The sequence below is a fragment of the Tetrao urogallus genome (genome assembly GCF_951394365.1).
Source record: "Tetrao urogallus genome assembly, chromosome: 5".
NCBI lineage: Eukaryota > Metazoa > Chordata > Aves > Galliformes > Phasianidae > Tetrao > Tetrao urogallus.
Genome location: NC_136818.1, coordinates 11,136,668 through 11,154,052, shown reverse-complemented (window position 1 = coordinate 11,154,052; position 17,385 = coordinate 11,136,668). Strand labels below are relative to the sequence as shown.

Sequence of the window (17,385 nt, the reverse complement as noted above, 5' to 3'; positions counted from 1 at the left end):
TAGCCTTGTGGTCTTAGGTCTTTTATCATAAAGCTGTTGACATGCGCAAAGATTGAAAGATACACGTGCACGCTTCAATATGTGTGTACGTCATATATATAATTATATATGTAATTAACATAATAAGCATGTCATATATATATAAAAATATTTCTATTAAAATATTTTATACATTCATATGTAGACGTGTGTGTATATATATATGGATGAAACAAATCTTCATATGCCTTACGTTATTTTTATAGGTGTATAATATAATTGCAATATATAAAGCATTTATATAATATGGTAAGAACACATTAAAAAAATGTGTTCAGTAATTGGAGAAAACTGAAATGACAAATGTCTTATTACAGGACAGTAGAAGTGAAGACCAAATCAAAGATTAAAGAGCTGGAAGTTTACTAGGAAGTGTGTCTGAGATGCTTACCAAAGTTTTGTTCCCAATCTCCACTGCCAGAGCTTTGGATTACCCAGTACTGAAAGCAGTCATGCAGGTGAAGAAACAGGTCTAGAGCTGCCAAAGTGAACAGGAGAAGTGGAAAGACGCTGCCAAAGGTTGCAGACAGTTAGAAGAAAGTGCACTGCTGAATTAGGTTGGAAGTTTGCTTGCCTGCCTTGGTAAAGGAAAGTGAGATTGGATGGATAATAGGGCAATGAACATTTAAGGCTTCTTGGGCTTCAGAGATCAGGGTATCAATAGCAATTGTTTAAGAGGCAAAACTGGAGCGAAAGTCAGGTGAGTACTTATGTGAACATAATGTAGCCAAGTTCAGGTTTTTAAAATTGAAATAATGATGCAAAAGTGAATGTATTTAGCATTTCTTATTTCTGATGTTTCTGTGTCTGCATCAGGGTTGTTGGAAGAACTCAAGCAAGAGAGGTTTGCTGGGCATTCAGTACTGCACATGAGTTACGAGTTTCAGCTTGCTTTTGATATATCATGTGCCTGCTATCTAGTATGTTTCTTTGTAAATAAATAAAAGCAAGATAAAGTTTCGTTCTGCCTTGAAAAGCAGGTCATGTGGCTTTAGCACACTTCAGCAGGATTGTTTAATAACACTTTGCAGAACATGCAGTCCTGAGTAGGCTTGAAAGCTGTCACTTTTTTTTTTTTTTTTTTTTTTGCCTTTTGAGTGCCACGGTAGAAGCCAGGAAGATGAGTAGTTCAGTCAGATGGCTTTGCTCCACTCATTTAGGTTTATGCCCTAAAACTCAGAAAAATAGAGGATTGCAATTTTTTTTTAGAACTCAGCTGTATTTAATTTGGACTGTTGGTTCCCTTACTTTTAATAAGTTATTTATTTTAATATTTTAAAAAGGCACATTCTTGTAAAGATTGTATATTAGATTTCTACTATTGCTGTATACTGTAAGGAATTGGGTTTTACTCATCCTCACTCCTGTTGAAATGTGTCTTCTTGGTCTTGGGAATCCCAGCTTCTGGATCTAGGAAAATAAAGCGTCTGAAGATGGCATCACTCAGCAGCAATTGCCCACACCTGGAATCAGTTGGCGAGATAACAAAAGAGGAATTGATACAGAAGTCTCATGTGAGTTGTAGCACATTCCTTCCTTCCTCTCTCAGTTAAATGTCCTCATGAATTTAGTTGTACAGCTCAGCATGTATTGCTGGGCATAAAGTGGAAAAAAAAAAAAGTGCTAAATATGGAGTAAAATCTTTTTGTGCTGCTGTAATAAAGTTTAAACTAAATATGGGACAAATAATGGACTTTAAAGGTGAAAGTCTTTTTTTCCATACCTTATGTTTAGAGTGTATTTCCCATCAGTGTTTTTGAAAGCAAGTGATGTTTTAATGGAAATATCACTTAAAAGAGATAAGCAGAACTTCTTCAGATGCTGCTGTTGTGGCAACTAGTTGCATAGAATGTAGAAGTGTAACTATAGAATAGGTAGCATAACTGATGTTTCGAGTGGAAACTGTAATGGAGAAATGATTTTTGTTGGATCACAGTTTATTTCCTGATAGAGGAGCCACAGGTTGAAAACCTGTCTGAACTCTTGGTTTCTTGCTAGTATTAATAAAGAGAACAAAAGATTTTGTAACTCGTTTTAATAACTGGGAAATGATGAAAAATCAACCCTTTTCCATCCACGGTATTTCTTTGTAGAAGAGGAGCAGTTGTTTGCTGCTGAGAGGAATAGCTTTTCTCCAGTGTTGTCTTCTCTGTAAACCTTTGCAAGGAGTGTTGAATGTATGGAAATAGGAATGTGCAAGTGTTACAAGTTCCATTTTCATTTCTCTTGATGTTAAATTGATAAGCAAGACTAACTTTGATGATAACGTGGCATGAAATACATTTATGCTTTATTTAGAGGAACATTTCTTCAGATGAAATCTCACAGCTATAAGATTTCACTAGAGATACTTGAAGCTTGAAATTGGTTTAAGAGAAACAAAAATTGAGCTGGTATCAACACATTTTTTTTCTATATTAAAGATTAGTTGGTGGTTGAAATTCAGTTGATAGTTGGTCTTACAGTATTTTCTCTCAGTTTGTCTTGAGGTTGTGGTTTACTGATGACAGTAAATAAAAATCAATCTTCGCTTGTGTGTTTAACTGAACAGGGCACTTGTCAGGACTGTAAAGTTAGAGGACCCAACCTCTGGGCATGCTTGGAGGTAAGTGGCTCAATTGTAATCTTCTGGAAGGCTACAGATAGAAGTTGGTAGTGTTTTTTGTTGATGGAAGGAACTACACTGAAGTTCTTTTTCTTGCAACTTACTGTGTTTGAAATGAGATTTTTTTATAAGAAGCCAGCATATTAAGATTTCTTCCTGTTTTATAGCTTAAAAAAAAAAAAAAAGTAAATCTTTCCAACATGTCTGTAGATAATATATTGTTCCTGAATAAATTAAGCTACTTTTTCTAACCTTCTCGTACAATTTTTAATAACAGCATCCAGCAGTAAATGGTGGCTCTGTAGGACTATCAAAACAGATACTCTGAATTTTGATTCTTGAAGATAAGTAGTACTTTCCCCCTTTTTTAAACATGTAGAAACATCTTTCAGACTTACCTGCATTTTGTACTGTATTTACACTATATGTAGTTCTATCTGAAATATATCGTTACCTTATGCTTTCTGTCTGAAAAAAAAAAAAAGTGTATTTAAATAGAAAGGAAGGAAAAACAGCCACGTTTAATGTCTCTTTATTTGATCTGAAGTTTAATTACATATAAAAATCCTCTTGGTGGTAGCAAGACAAGTAGGAAGAGGTGTTGAGGGATGCATGAACCTGGCAGGTGGGGAAATGCTGTGAAGCTTAAAGCTTGTTTTTTATTTCTCACTTAGAACTCTTGGACTCTTATTGAAAAACTTAATTTCATACCAACAGTTCCAGTTGAGTTTTCTGATTACAGTAGTACATTTAAAGTTTCATGCTGTGATACATCTCCTCTTGGATGAATTAACATCTTGTCTTCACCTTTTGTGCATAGAAAAACAGCGAGCACATGGTGAGATCCCAGCATGTTAACTATCTGTAACCTAACCAACACCTGTGATTATTTAATGTAGAAATTTGACTGCCCAGCTGCAATTTGATTGCGTAAATTAACATGCTTAGAGCACTATACAGATAGCATGCTGTACCCTCTTAGAGAATTGTCTTAACTCATGCAAACAAGGAATTAATGGAAACTGCTTGAAGATTGACAACTGCGAGATTTCGTATTCAACTCGGCCAAATGTTTTGCAATTAACAAAATTAAACTCAACAATTGAAGTTAACAACTGCTTTGGATCTTTTAATTAAAATGTAGTGAGCACCTAGCCATACAGTGCCAGAAACCTTTAAATAAAGGTAAAGAATCAGTGAGTAGTGAGAAAGTTCTGTGACAAATAGGCCTTATATATAAGGGTATAAAGGCATTCTTATATAAATATGTCATGCTTCTAGTTTGTAGTCCATCAGTGTTTTTGACACTGAGCTAACAATATTTTCTGTCACGGTCTCTATCAAATAATGAATTGTAAAAAGATATTTTGACTTTAATTTGAACTAAAATATCAAAATGGCAAAGAAAAATAAAAATTCCAGAAATACTGACTGTCTAATGCTCTCCATCAGCGTAAGGAGTTGAGTTAGATCCTGCAGCATTCTTACTTATCTTCAGGTAATATTTATTTTAACACTTACTGTGCATGTCTCTTGGTTTCTGTAGGAACCTGCAAGTTTGAAATATTAGTGCATTTAAAATGGACTGGCACTGTGCTCCTGTTCTGTGCACCTGTTTGATGCCACTTTTTAATTCTGTATACTTCATATCTTATTCAACAGAACAGATGTACATATGTTGGCTGTGGTGAATCCCATGTTGATCACAGTACCACCCATTCTCAGGTAAGTGTATTTGCTAGTAATGCAGTAGCTTGGAGCAATGAAGAATCACAGAACTTTCTTACCCTGTTTAATGAAATTAATAATATATGTTAGCATAACACTTTATTTTTTGTTTTTTTTTCACTTATTGGATCATGTTTTACTAGCTTGAGGATGTGTGAATAAGATCTTTGTGCAGCTGCATAATCATTTATGTAATTCTGAACCTAGAGCTCCCATAAAGACTTTGGTGAATATTGAAGGGAACAGTACAAGAAACACAAAAAAGAACCCCACCCACATAAACAGTGACAATTTTCAAGATCTGTAGACAAAAATCTTCTTGAGTACTTCAAGTTTTATGCTGTGCTTTCATCTGCCATCATGGGATTATGGTTGCTTGATGAATGAGAGGAGGGAAGTTGTATTAACAAAGATAGAATAAAACAGATGTTAAAAACAGTGATTCTTAATTCATGAAACTGGTGCTTTGTTTGTGTGTTATGGTCCCTGTTATAGTGGCTTCAGATAAAAACTGTAAATCAAGCTGAACACGTCCTCTCCTGCTAGATTTTGATTTTAGATCCAGGTTGGTAGGAGCAATGGTGTGTGTGCTGTGTGTTTGCCAGCATGCTGAGTTCTGGCTGGGCCGACCAGCTTGAGTGCATCTGTTTGGATCTTAAAATTGTGGTTTCTTCACTGCACGTAATGTGTGACTGGAGCCTTTGCCAAAATGAAGCAAATAAGCTACATCACTTTTTCTTAACAAAGAGGAGAAGGATTTGGGGATCCTGATAGATGAAAAGCTGGATGTGAGTCAGCAGTGTGCTCCTGCAACCCGGAAGGCCAGCTGTTGCCTGGGCTGCATCAACAGAGGGGCGGCCAGCAGGGTGAGAGGTGTTTGTCCCCCTGTTGTTCTGCCCTTGTGAGCCCTATCTGGAGTACTGTGTCTGGGCCTGGGGCCCACAGCGCAGGAGGGATATAGAACTGTTGGAGCGGATCCACAGGAGAGCCATGGAGCAGCTCTCTTGTGAAGGAAGATTGAAGGAGTTTGACTTGTGTAGCTTGGAGAAGGCTCCAGGGAGACCTCGTTGCAGCCTTCCAGTACTTGAAGGGAGCTTGTTACATGATTAGACTGATAGGATAAGGGGGAATAGCTTTAAACTAAAAGAGGGGAGATTTAGGTTAGATGTTAGAAATTTTTTACTCAGAGGGTGATAAGGCAGTGAAACAGTTTGCCTAGAAAGGTTGTGGATGCCCATCTCTGGAGGCATTCAAGGCCAGGTTGGATGGGATCCTGGGCAGCCTGATCTAGTGGTTGCCAACCTTGCCATGGTAGGGAGGCTGGAACTAGATGACCTTTAAGGTCCCCTCCAACGTAAGCCATTCTATGAATATGTTGTTTATTAACATATCCTACTCACTGGCTTTCTGATTAAATGAAATTCTTGCCACCAATTTACAACTCATCTGTTGCAGAAAATAAATTGAGGGCTGCACACTGTAAAATTTTTGGTTTTCAGTAATACTGAGGAAGAAAACAAGCAAACAAAAACATTCCCGAACTCTACAACTGATGAATATTAGTGAACAAATGGCATGCTTACTTCTAAAAGTATGTTTTGATTGCATTTTACTCCCACTTCATACTCTTTTTTTTTTTTTTTTTTTTCTGATGCAGAGTCTACTGCATGTCTATAGACATCAGTATTGGATTTATATTATCTACGTACAAGTGTATGTAGGTATACCTCTTTATAGACATACCTCTTTAACAAGCTTTTTAAGCTGAATCATAATTGTAAAGCCTTTATAAAAAGTCTTATAAAGAAGTCACTTATTGCAATTGGAGGGCTGCTTAATGAAACTACAGTCCACATTTAGTATTAAGAAACGTCGTTACTTTACAAGACCATATTAAGAAAGGGAACTTGGAAGTCAGGCATCCTTGCAGCTGTGTGCAGCTACAAATTTTCCTAATTTGTAGAAAAACTCTCATCTATAAAGGTGGTCAGTGTTGCCATACACACTGAAGGGTGGCGAAAATCTTTGGAGTTTAATAGCAGTTGTGTGTGATCTTACAGTAAGAAAAGTTCACGAAAGAAAGGTGGAAGTTACAACAGTGAAAATACTCTCCATCAAAATTTTGTGTGTCCATAATGTGAAGCTGTCATATGAAGAAGTAATCGAGTCTAGAATTAGTGTTTGTTTTGATAAGAGCAGCTCTTACTGTAAGTGGACTAAAAATCTTGTATTATTCTTCTAATTGCTTGTTAAGTGACCAGTGGCCTGAACTTTATACAGCAAATCAGTAGAATAAAACACCATCCGTACTGTGTGGGAGAAGGAGACTGCTGTTATGATCAATAGCAGACGTACTTGAAAAATGAGTTTATTGCAAAACGTAATTCTTCTGACTACGTCAGTTTTCTTGCTTTTCTAATTACACAGAAGCATATCACACATGTATGATAGTGGCTTGGAGACTGATTGTATGTTGTTTCTACTTGGAGTGGCTTATGCTAATAATGTGTTGCAGCATGTTCTAAAATTGTACTGAGTTGCTATAAATATTAAGCATCTTAACATGCACATTTACTTCATTTTTGAAAGATCCAGTATTTTAATATTTCTGTTATTTAATTATGCTAAATCTGTGAATCTTGTTCTTGTTTTTTTGTGTGTTTTAGGAGACAAAACACTGTCTTACTGTCAACCTTACTACGCTCCGTGTGTGGTGTTATGCCTGTAGTAAGGAAGTGTTCCTGGATAGAAAATTAGGATCTCATTCTCCATTGCCGAATGCAAGATTGATTCAAACACAAGAAAATAGTGTGCAGGTATTTTTTTTTTTAACCCAGTGAAATGGACAGCTGTAGCTTTGCGATAAACTTTGTGACTTCTCTTGTGAAACTGACTTTTCTTAATTCTTGTGACAGTACTTGCTGCTCATTTCTCTCAGATCTTATAAAATTCTTCTGAAGAGACAATGCCAACCTTGTATGTTCAGACTCTGTAATCTGTGCTTCCTAAGAATGCTGTTTTCATCTTATAGCCTAATTGATTAATAATCAGTAAAAAAACTCTTAAGGTACAGAAAAAGTAAGGGGTTAAATTTAAGGGTAGAATTCTTTCATCTCTTTTAAACGTATAGTTGTTCAGCATATATCTGGAAAATGGACGTTATTTCTTTATTGTGTTTAATGTGCTTACATAAAACTGATGAGTAGCTTGGTTAATACTGATAAAAGTGCTGTATTTCTAAAAATATCTTGTTTGGGGAATAGAGTATTGGGAAAGATGATATGTAAGTTGTGTGGAGTGTTTTACTATTGAAGATAGAAGTGGGACAGAAAGATGAGTAGTTTTTTCATGTACATGCCAGTGTCTGAATAGGAGTCATACCATTGGTTTTTTTTGTAACATCTGCTAATAGAATTTCTAGAATAGTGGCTTGCTATAAAGCAAAGTCTAGACATCTGAACTTCTGCACTGTGACACTTAACCTGGTTTAGTCTGCCAAAGAAATAGGTATGGTGTACAGTGAAATCAGCAGGACTTTGTCTATCTCACACTGTGTGTAGAATTTTTATGTGCTCACAAAAAGAGCCTGTCAGACAGTAATTGTTTGCCTAATAATCTCTTTCTGCATTTGTATATTTTTGTTTCTAGCAGTTTGTCTTTCTTAAATGTAGTGAGCTATCTGGTGGTATATCAAAACCACAAACTGTGGCCTTGATGTGATAACTTCTGTCAAGGAAAGAAAACACTACGACTAGCTTTGTTTCAATCCTTCAGCTATTGTCACAAAACCATGCAATACTATAGCTACTAATATGAAAACAAAGATGAATTATTTCATGGTAAAATCTATTAATTGTGAAATCCTGGTGTGCTCACTTCATGGACAGTAAGATTTTGAAATTAATTCAAGTCATTTTAGTTACTAATTGGCAAAGTTAACAGGGAAGGATAAATACAAATACATACACTTTTTTCTTTTTCTCCTTATAAGGATTTTAAAATACCCAGTATTCCCACACTGAAGATTCCATTATCAGCAGTATTTGATGACCTTGATATAGAAGTGGAAGAGGATGAGTTAAAGACTAGAGGTAATGAAAATAAAATCCAACACTTTATTGATCTTTATTGCATGTGTCCATCTCCAAGTCTGTTCTCCAGTTATATGTTAGTTCTGTTCTAACTGGAATTGTTTCATTACACTGAACTGTATCACAAAGGATATGTGTATTTGTTAGAAAGTATTTTAACTGTCATTTTCTTAGTAATACCTGACCAGTAGACTTCTAAGGTGTCACTTCTGAGAATCTAATGCCTGTGTTAAGGTAGTTTGTTTTCCTTCAGTGACAGTAAGAGTTATTCTGATATATGGATCTTATTTCTCTTTTACTCATCTGCTATTGATGTTCTCTCCAACAAGTGTGCTGGCATTGACCGAAAAGCCTACTTTGCCCCTTCTGTTGTCTGGCATGGTCTTTATGGATATGGCACCACCCCACTAATTTGCCATCTGCCCTAAACTCATTAAACCATGTGTTTTATTCCTGGTTGTTTTTTTTCTTGCCAATGTGTATATATGAGTTTTTTATTATCCTGTGAGTATTTCTGGGAATGTAAATTGTATGGAAGTAATGTACAAATAGAATTGTGCTATACATCCCAGTAACATTGATGTGATTACATCCATACACCTCAAATTTGAAGAAAAAAAACTAAAAATTCATTCTGTATGTTTTTGATGAAATAAGCATTGAAATATTTCATCATGAGGAAAGAAATCTCTTCAAAAACTTCACTTTTAACATTGCAGGCTGGAAAACTTTTTTAGACTGTTGTCTTATTTCTTTGAAATAGCTGCAGATATTTCAACAGCCATAGTTGAGGATTATTATTACTTTCACGTTTAAGTAAGAATGACTGTCCTTTCTGTAGTGAGACTTGGAAGGGACTAAGAGTGTGCAGGCTGAGATGTGGGACACAGGACTGTATTTCTACTCACGCAGACAGAAACCTTTTACAGCTTAGTGAGAAAATCCCTTTAATGAAAAAAAAAAGTTTACTTTTCAGTTAAATTTTCTAATATACATAAATCCATCTTAAGTTTCACTTTTCTGATATGTACCAGATGAGGGTTAGCCTTATATTTAAAGGATTCTGTTAGAATCAGTGATGTTGTTTGCTAAATGTAAGTTTATCTGTCTTACTGATTCTGTGCTGGTGTTGTTATTTTCCCACACAACAGCAAATTTATTTTGAGGTGAATTAGTTTATTAATTTAATGCTTCAGTAGCTCTGAATAGCAAGTGGTTCAGATGAATTTTTCCCTGAATTGAGATTGTATGATCATTATGACTTCTTTGAATAGCCTCTCCTCAAATTAGAGACCATTTTTGCTTGCCTCCTCAATCACTGAAAGAATGTGTTAGTTGTAGCTTTTATGTGTGTGGGAAAACTATATGTGGATATTAGTCAAGAGAGTAAACAAACTGGGCTTGGAAATAAATTCTTTGTGGTAATCTAAATTGAGCAGTCTGAGTATAACAATAAAGGTATGTAATAGGCAGAGAAAAAGACTGGTTCTAATTTAATTATGGCTCTGGTAATGAGTAGTCACATGGCAAGTACGTTTTGAGTGTTTACTATCATATTTAAATGCTAACATAAACTTGACAAAAGAGTTAAATCTTCATTTTGGTTATATTGGTAGTATGATTAACTATTTTGAACGCAGCATAGAAACAATTTAACTCAATGTGTAAATCATTTAAGTTCTACCAAGTATAAATGTTTGACAGCTGCATTTTAAAATGACACTGCAACTGTCATGAAACAGGAATAATTAAGATAAATGTGATCTGCTTTTCTGAAGTGTTTTACCCAATACCAAAATGCTAATTACTTTTTCTATATAGTAATCTAGACACTGTGTTTCTTTTAGTTAAAACTCTGCATTATGATGGGCTTTTTAACTGTGACACAAGCATTTTAATTATCACGTATTTACTATGAGATGTTTTTCTTAGCATGCCTTAGGTTAGCAGACTTGCTGAATATTTTATTTTTTTTCAGGTCTAACAGGATTAAAAAATATTGGTAACACTTGTTACATGAATGCAGCTTTACAGGCTCTTTCCAACTGGTAAGCAGAATGGTTGTAAATGAGATTTTCTGTTTGCTTGTGCACACATTTTCTCAAGTTGAAGTATTTTGACGGGTTAGACTATTGTAGAAGAAAACGTGTATTTGTTAATTCTCACTCTTGCATGCTACAAGCAGTTGTGTCATTGGGAGAAAAATATATTGTGATATATGAACTAGTCTGTTTTTTACTTGTTTGATTCTAATTTGTAAGTATCCTAAATAAAAACATGTGGTTCTAGAAATCAGAAGAAAAATGTGATGAAACCTATTCTTTTCTTTTTTTTTTTTTTTTTTCCTACGGAAGAAATCAGATGAAACACATGAGTGAGCCTGAATTGAAAAAAGAAATGTTAAGATCAATTGGTCCAAATTTTGTCCTTACAAAGAATATATGTAACATCTAAATCATTTTAGAAATGGCTGGAATACAATATCTTCTCATTCCAAAGGGGTACCAGTTGACAACAGAAATCTACGAAAACTGAAAAGAAACTTTAACTCTGAAGTTTCTTGCACTAGGAATGGTTAAGCTAGCTCACTACTTAAGCTTGTATCATTCTTTCTGTGTGCATCTGCTGTTGGCTGCCAAGGTAGGTCACAGGGTTAACTGGACCTTAGTGAGAAGCTCTGTCAGGGAGAGGAGAACAAAGGGAAATCTCTCTAGGAGGTAAAGAGCAGACAAGGCGTCTAATCATGAGGAAATTATTCTTTTAAAAAATAGCAAAGTTAACGTGTACACAGCAGTGTCTGCTTAGCTGGCTAGAAATAGGTCCAATCTGTGTGAGAGACATCCAAAAGGGATGGAGGGAAAGAGATTAGAATATGTGATACAGTGACATAGCATGAATTAAACAGGTAAATTGTTCTTTCTATAGATATTAAGGCCAAGTGCAAGGTTCTGCATCTGGATTGAGTTAATCCCAAACATGAATGCAGTCTGGGGAATTGGTGGACAAAAAAACTGAATGTTAAGCTGGTGATGTGTACTTGCAGCCCAGAACTGCAGCCAGCAGGTCAAGGGAGATGATTGTCCCCGTGTGCTTCTCTCCTGAGACTCCACCTGGAGTATTGCATTCAGCTCTGGGGCCCCCAGCTTGAGAAGGATGTGAAACTTTTTCAGTGGGTCCAGGGAGAAGCCATGAGGATGATAGAGAGCTGGAGCTCTTATCCTATGGAGACAGGCTGGGGGAGTTGATTGTTCAGCCTAGAGAAGAGGAGGCTCTGAGGAGATGTTATAGCAGCTTTTGCATTGCTTCAGGGATTCCTACAGGAAAGATTGAAGGAGACTCTTTATGAGGGATAATAATGATAGGATAAGGGGATAAGGGAATGGTTTTAAACTAGAAGAGGGGAGCCTTAAGTCAGATTTTAGAAGGAAATTCTTTACTCGGAGGATGGTGAGGCACTGGAAGAGGTTGCCCAGATAAGGAGGATGTTTGATCTAGATGATCACTAAAATCCTTTCCAGCCCAAGCTATTCTGTAATTACTGTTGCAGTGGTACATATGTATTTGTCATTGCTAGCAAATGTTGCCTTGTATTTGAATCTTGATGGTAAATTCTGGTGCTTCAATAAATGTCGGAATGCACTGGGAGGGCAGTGTTGCTGTATTTCTGAACTTGTGCTATTAGGAAATGTTTTGGTGAAGCATTTAAGAATGTAGGGTATTGAATTGTTCAATTACATAGTAATATTGTTCTTCTTTTAATAGTCTTTTATGAAATGTGGATTTACTCTTCTATTTTAATGTAACGCTAAAAAAATCTTATCTTTTTAAATCAGTCCACCTTTGACACATTTCTTTCTTGACTGTGGAGGCTTAGCCCGAACAGATAAAAAACCAGCAATTTGTAAAAGTTACCTCAAGCTGATGACAGAACTCTGGCACAAAAACAGGTATTGCAACACTTTGATAAAATGATTATAAATAAATTCTGGAGTCGTAAAGGACAGATTAATCTGTCCTACGTGTCTAACTTTTATTTTGTAGATATCACAGAATTACTCTCCTAAAGTAAAGAACTCTATCTTGCATGATTTCTACCATTCTTACAGGCAGTTATCAATATCTACCAATGACAGGATAAAAATTGATGTAATTTGCAGTGAGGAAGACATGACAAGAAATAAGCAATAAGTTCTATGAAAAAGTGGCATTGAACTTTTAATAATAGTTTACATCTGTCTGAAATGCATCTAAGAAATTTATTATTTCTCTGTTCTTAAATCTGTATCAAATATCAATTGCTTTGAACTCCTTATGTGGTAATTTCTGTTATCTTCATCTAAGAAAATACAGGTATGCATAGAACATTAAAGAAATAATTGTCCATAGTGTCAAGACTACGTGTGATCCATTGTCTGATTCTCTTATAAGAAATGTAGTATAAAAGGCCTGCTACAGTTTTTGTCAGTTTTCTTTTTGTATAGTTAATTTTGAACTAAATTTGTGTGTAGTTAAGATTAGCATTATTGATGTTGTACATATCATAGTTCAGTTGCAGATTAAGTTATTATCCCAGTAAATTTGGAAAATTCTACCTGAATGCAGGCTTTAAAAAATGGGTATTTATGGAATTTAAACTTTTTTTTAGGCCTGGATCTGTTGTTCCAACTGGTTTATTTCAAGGAATTAAAAGTGTTAATCCAACTTTTCGAGGCTACTCTCAACAGGTAAAACTTTCTTATGTGTTTTATGTCACCGAAGCTGTAAAATTGTCTTTTATATTTTAATTTAAAGCTTGAAATACCATGCTTTTTATATACATATCTTTTTAAAGCAAATTCAAATTATATATTAATTCACCTATAAGTTATATTTTCTTAATTTGAATTTTCATTTAATAATTTAAAAAAATACAGTGTATTTTACAAGTAGCCTTGTGGGAACTGCAAGTTGGTAACCTATTTAACAGGCATGGATTGTTTTATAATAAAAGGCATTCTTCAGTTGATCCTTCAGATGGTATCTTGCTTCATTGATACTGTCTGTAGTACTTTATTAAAAACATTATTACTCAAAGGAGATTTGCTATTTCAATTATCATGTATTGTATTGGTGAGAGGATTAGAATGTATTTTGATGTCCAAATGCTGTGGGGAGTTTTAAAGTAAATGTTTAAAAAATAATATCAGTGTTTTTTAATTTATATACTTTATTTTTTAAGAGTTCCTGGAAAAGTAGAAAATCAGTCTTGGTAACTGACATAAAGGAATCTACAGGGAAACTTAATTCTTGCAGCTTTGAATGCTGAGGAGAATCTTTTCATGTGGGTAGCAGCACTTAAAGAGAGATTTTTAGGTTCTGCCTGGATCGCATTACAACTTTACTTTAGTAGATTTCATGGCAACAATTAAAGCTAGATCAGTCTTAACTGACCAGCACTCTTCTACTGTTCATCCTCACAAGTTCAATAAACAGTGATTTTTTTGCTAAAGGGAGAATGGTCATCAGTTAATCTGCATTTAATGTTTTGATTCTTGTTTTCTTGGAAAAGGATTTCCAGCAAGTAAGCATTGATTTTTTTTTTTTTTTTTTTAACTTAATTTAGGTGTTTTTTTTTGGTAGTGGAAAAAAATACCTAATGCTGTAATTTTTAAGAAAGTAATAAAATGTGTTTTATACCAGAAATCAGTGAAAGAATGTTTTCTGGTCAGCAGCTGTGAGCTTAATAACTAATTGCTCTGGTGGCAATGATGATTGTTATGAAAATGATTCTTTTGAAATACAACAGGGAAAATGCAGGCAGCTGTAGTTCCAGGAAAAAGAAGTTTTCTCCTGTGGTTACTTTTATTAGATATTCTTTACTGTCAGGAACCAAGCTATTGCACAGGTTTTTGAGATTTAGTGGTTTTTAAAGTAGCATTTCCAAACATGAATTAGGCTTGTGGTAATACTTGCCAACTCTTTGTGGAAACAGTGATGGTCCTTGAGGAATCCTGCCTAGGCTTGAGAAGAAAAATTAAGCTCTTACTGACAGTTTGATGAAATTGGAAAGATGTGCTAAGCAGATTGTAAAACTTTTAATAAAATGCTTCCTTGCCCAGTGAAAGCAAGGCACTAATTACTTTGCTGAAGGCACAGCATAAAAAAACTATCCTAAAACATTCCATTACCATGGGATGGTTGGAACCAACCATGGTACCTGGTGGAACCTGACAATACTGTTGGTATTTACTTGAATTATATTAATTGTACATAAAAACTAAGAAAGTACTTTTGTTAAAAGTTGTTGAAATAAGTTTTCCTTTCAATTGGAGTGTTTTGGAGGCAATTTGTAAGATGTGCAAGAAATGAATATAGGAAGCAAATATGTGGCATGGAAATGAAATTTATTTTGAACGCTAGAACTCCAAAGGAGTTTACCTTATTCTTTTAATTTTTTTTAGGCCAGCAGTCAGTTTTGTTCTTGTTAATCAGTATCCTTTTATGATTCAACATAAATATTTTTCAAATATAATGGAATAATATTGTAACACTTGTTTAAAATCCTAGGATGCACAAGAATTTTTGCGTTGCCTAATGGATTTGCTTCATGAAGAACTTAAAGAACCCGTTGTGGAAGTGGAAGATGTACAGACTACGAGTGTTGAAGAGAGTATGGAAGTAGACAAGAGCCAGTCAGATGTAGGCTTTCAGCCATGTGAATCCTGTGGTACCTGTGATAAAATAGAAAATGATGCTGTTTTCAAACCTGTCTTGGAGGATCCTGCAGAGACAGCCATGTTAATTCAGGATGATGAGAACAACTCGATCACATCCAAAGACTGGCAGAAAGAAAAAATATCAAGCAACAAACTTAACAGAGAAAATTCTATGGAAGATTTGGAAAAAGATACGAATAGTACAGAAGCAAATGAATTTTTAAATAATCAAGGAACTGTCAAAGTACAGATACACAGCAGATTATCAGGTGATGCACTACTAATGTGTAATAGTCAAATTCTTAGCTGGAATACCTGCACAAGTAGAAGAGAGTTGGAGAGTATGGTAGAGAAACATAGGTCAAGTAAGCTGGCTGGATTTGTTTGTAAGCAGTGCACTTTCTTAATTTATTTTTTTCAGTATACGTATCCTGAATTCAATTTGAATTACCTTGGAAAGCTAAAGATTTGTACTGGATAAGATCTCAGATAACTCAGAGTGGAGGGTTTTTTTGTTTTTGTTTTGACTTCAAGATGTATGAATTGAAATTGTTTCATTCCTAAATGTCCTGTGACCTGACAGTGTGGTTAAATAAATTACATATCTATTGTGTGAGTTCATTCTGCAGGGACTTCTTTTGCTGGAATTTATGAAATAGTGCAAATCTGAATTGCAGAGTACATCAATGATGTCCATATGAATGATGTATCTGGAGCCCAAACCCTGTCATCAAATGAAGGGATGAACACACGCCTCTCAAGCAGCCCTCCAAAATCATGCACATCATGTTCTTCATCGACACCAATCCACAAAAAAGGTAAAAGCCCTTTTTTTTTCCCCTTCTTCCCTTGTGTCAATGAACTGCTGTATTTTGCAGTTTTTGTTTTTTTATATGTTTTCAGCAGACTTCCAGACTTGGAAGACTTTACTCTGATTTCACATTACTGTGTAGCAATGCAGTATTGCTCATAATGGTTGTAGAGTTTGATCAGAGGTCTGGAGGTCTGTGCAGAGAGGCTGAGAGAGTTGGGGTTGTTGGGCCCTGTTGAAATCTTATAGTGGCATTCAAGTACCTAAAGGAGGGCTACGAGAAAGCTGGAGAGGGATCTTTCTTGGGGATTGTAGTGGTATGGTGAGGATGAAAAGCTTTAAACTGTATTAGTTGTGTGGAGATACGGAGATTTAGATACTGGTGGAAACTCTTTATGGTGAGGCACTGTCACAGGCTACCCAGAGAAGCTGTTGCTGCCACATCCCTGGATGTGTTCCAGGCAAGGTTGGGTGGGGCTTTGGGCAAACTGGTCCAGTGAGAGGTGTTCCTGCCTGTGGCAGAGGCACTGAAGCTTGTGATCTTTGACTTGCTTTCCAACACAAACCATTCAATCATTCTAACTGCTTGAAGAACCTATGTGGATTGTCAGATAGTAACAGTAATCTGGTTGTGTATTTTAGTACACAGAAGTAGTACTAGTATTTAGTACTTATTTAATATTTAGCATTTAGTCAGTAGAAATGGGGCCTTTGCCCGTAATCTAATCCTAAATAATTGTTCAAAGTTGGAGGAAAGTAGAATCAGTGGTCTTGCATTAATTTCCTTATTTTATTTCTGTTCTTCTACAGTCTCAACTGTATCATCACCAAAGAGGAAGAAGTGCAAGAAGTACAGGAGTGTTATCTCTGATATATTTGATGGGACTATAATAAGTTCGGTACAGTGCTTGACTTGTGATCGGGTGAGTAAGAAGGGCAGGGGGAATCTCTTTAATGTTTTTTGTTTTGTTTTCAATACACATAGCTATGGCTTTACAGATGCAGTTGTTTTCTGGTAACTGTTCTCTTGTGGCAGACATTCCTCAGAGGATAAAGCTCTTCATGCTTGTTTACTCGAATACTAATAGCTGCTACCACGAGGACCTTTTGTTTAACTCTCTTCCATTGAACTGGAAACTTACTCAGGGCGAAATAATAACATTCTGAGAATTGGTTTACAGCAAAGATGAAAGAAGAACTTTAACAACTTTGTTTAGATATGATTTGTTCCCAATTAAGTTCTGAATATGCTAATAGTCATACTTGCTGTGGTAACTTCACAAGCATATCATGATTAAAATAAAAGTAGAAGGCAGTAGTTCAGTCATGTTGCTTTAAGTCTTACTGACAGATTGAGGCTGAAAAAATTTGTCTGTGGTAAAATCTAAGTAAAGACATTTACATGTAACATGGGCC

The 17,385-nt window shown here is 35.4% G+C and overlaps 1 protein-coding gene across 4 annotated transcripts in view; it reads left to right on the top strand.

Annotated features, from left to right (window-relative positions):
* Positions 1-1,472: 1,472 nt before the first annotated feature.
* USP33 (ubiquitin specific peptidase 33) overlaps positions 1,473-17,385 on the top strand; it is a gene marked incomplete at both ends in the record, with an annotated part of 30,408 nt that continues 14,495 nt past the window's right edge. For all 4 annotated transcript variants that reach the window (XM_079535984.1, XM_079535982.1, XM_079535983.1 and 1 more), the window contains 11 exons: positions 1,473-1,553; positions 2,591-2,644; positions 4,307-4,369; positions 7,039-7,188; positions 8,364-8,463; positions 10,442-10,511; positions 12,297-12,410; positions 13,109-13,187; positions 15,010-15,427; positions 15,836-15,976; positions 16,780-16,892. In XM_079535984.1, coding sequence (XP_079392110.1) covers positions 1,473-1,553; positions 2,591-2,644; positions 4,307-4,369; positions 7,039-7,188; positions 8,364-8,463; positions 10,442-10,511; positions 12,297-12,410; positions 13,109-13,187; positions 15,010-15,427; positions 15,836-15,976; positions 16,780-16,892 — 1,383 coding nt within the window. The remainder of the gene's footprint in view (positions 1,554-2,590; positions 2,645-4,306; positions 4,370-7,038; positions 7,189-8,363; positions 8,464-10,441; positions 10,512-12,296; positions 12,411-13,108; positions 13,188-15,009; positions 15,428-15,835; positions 15,977-16,779; positions 16,893-17,385) is intronic.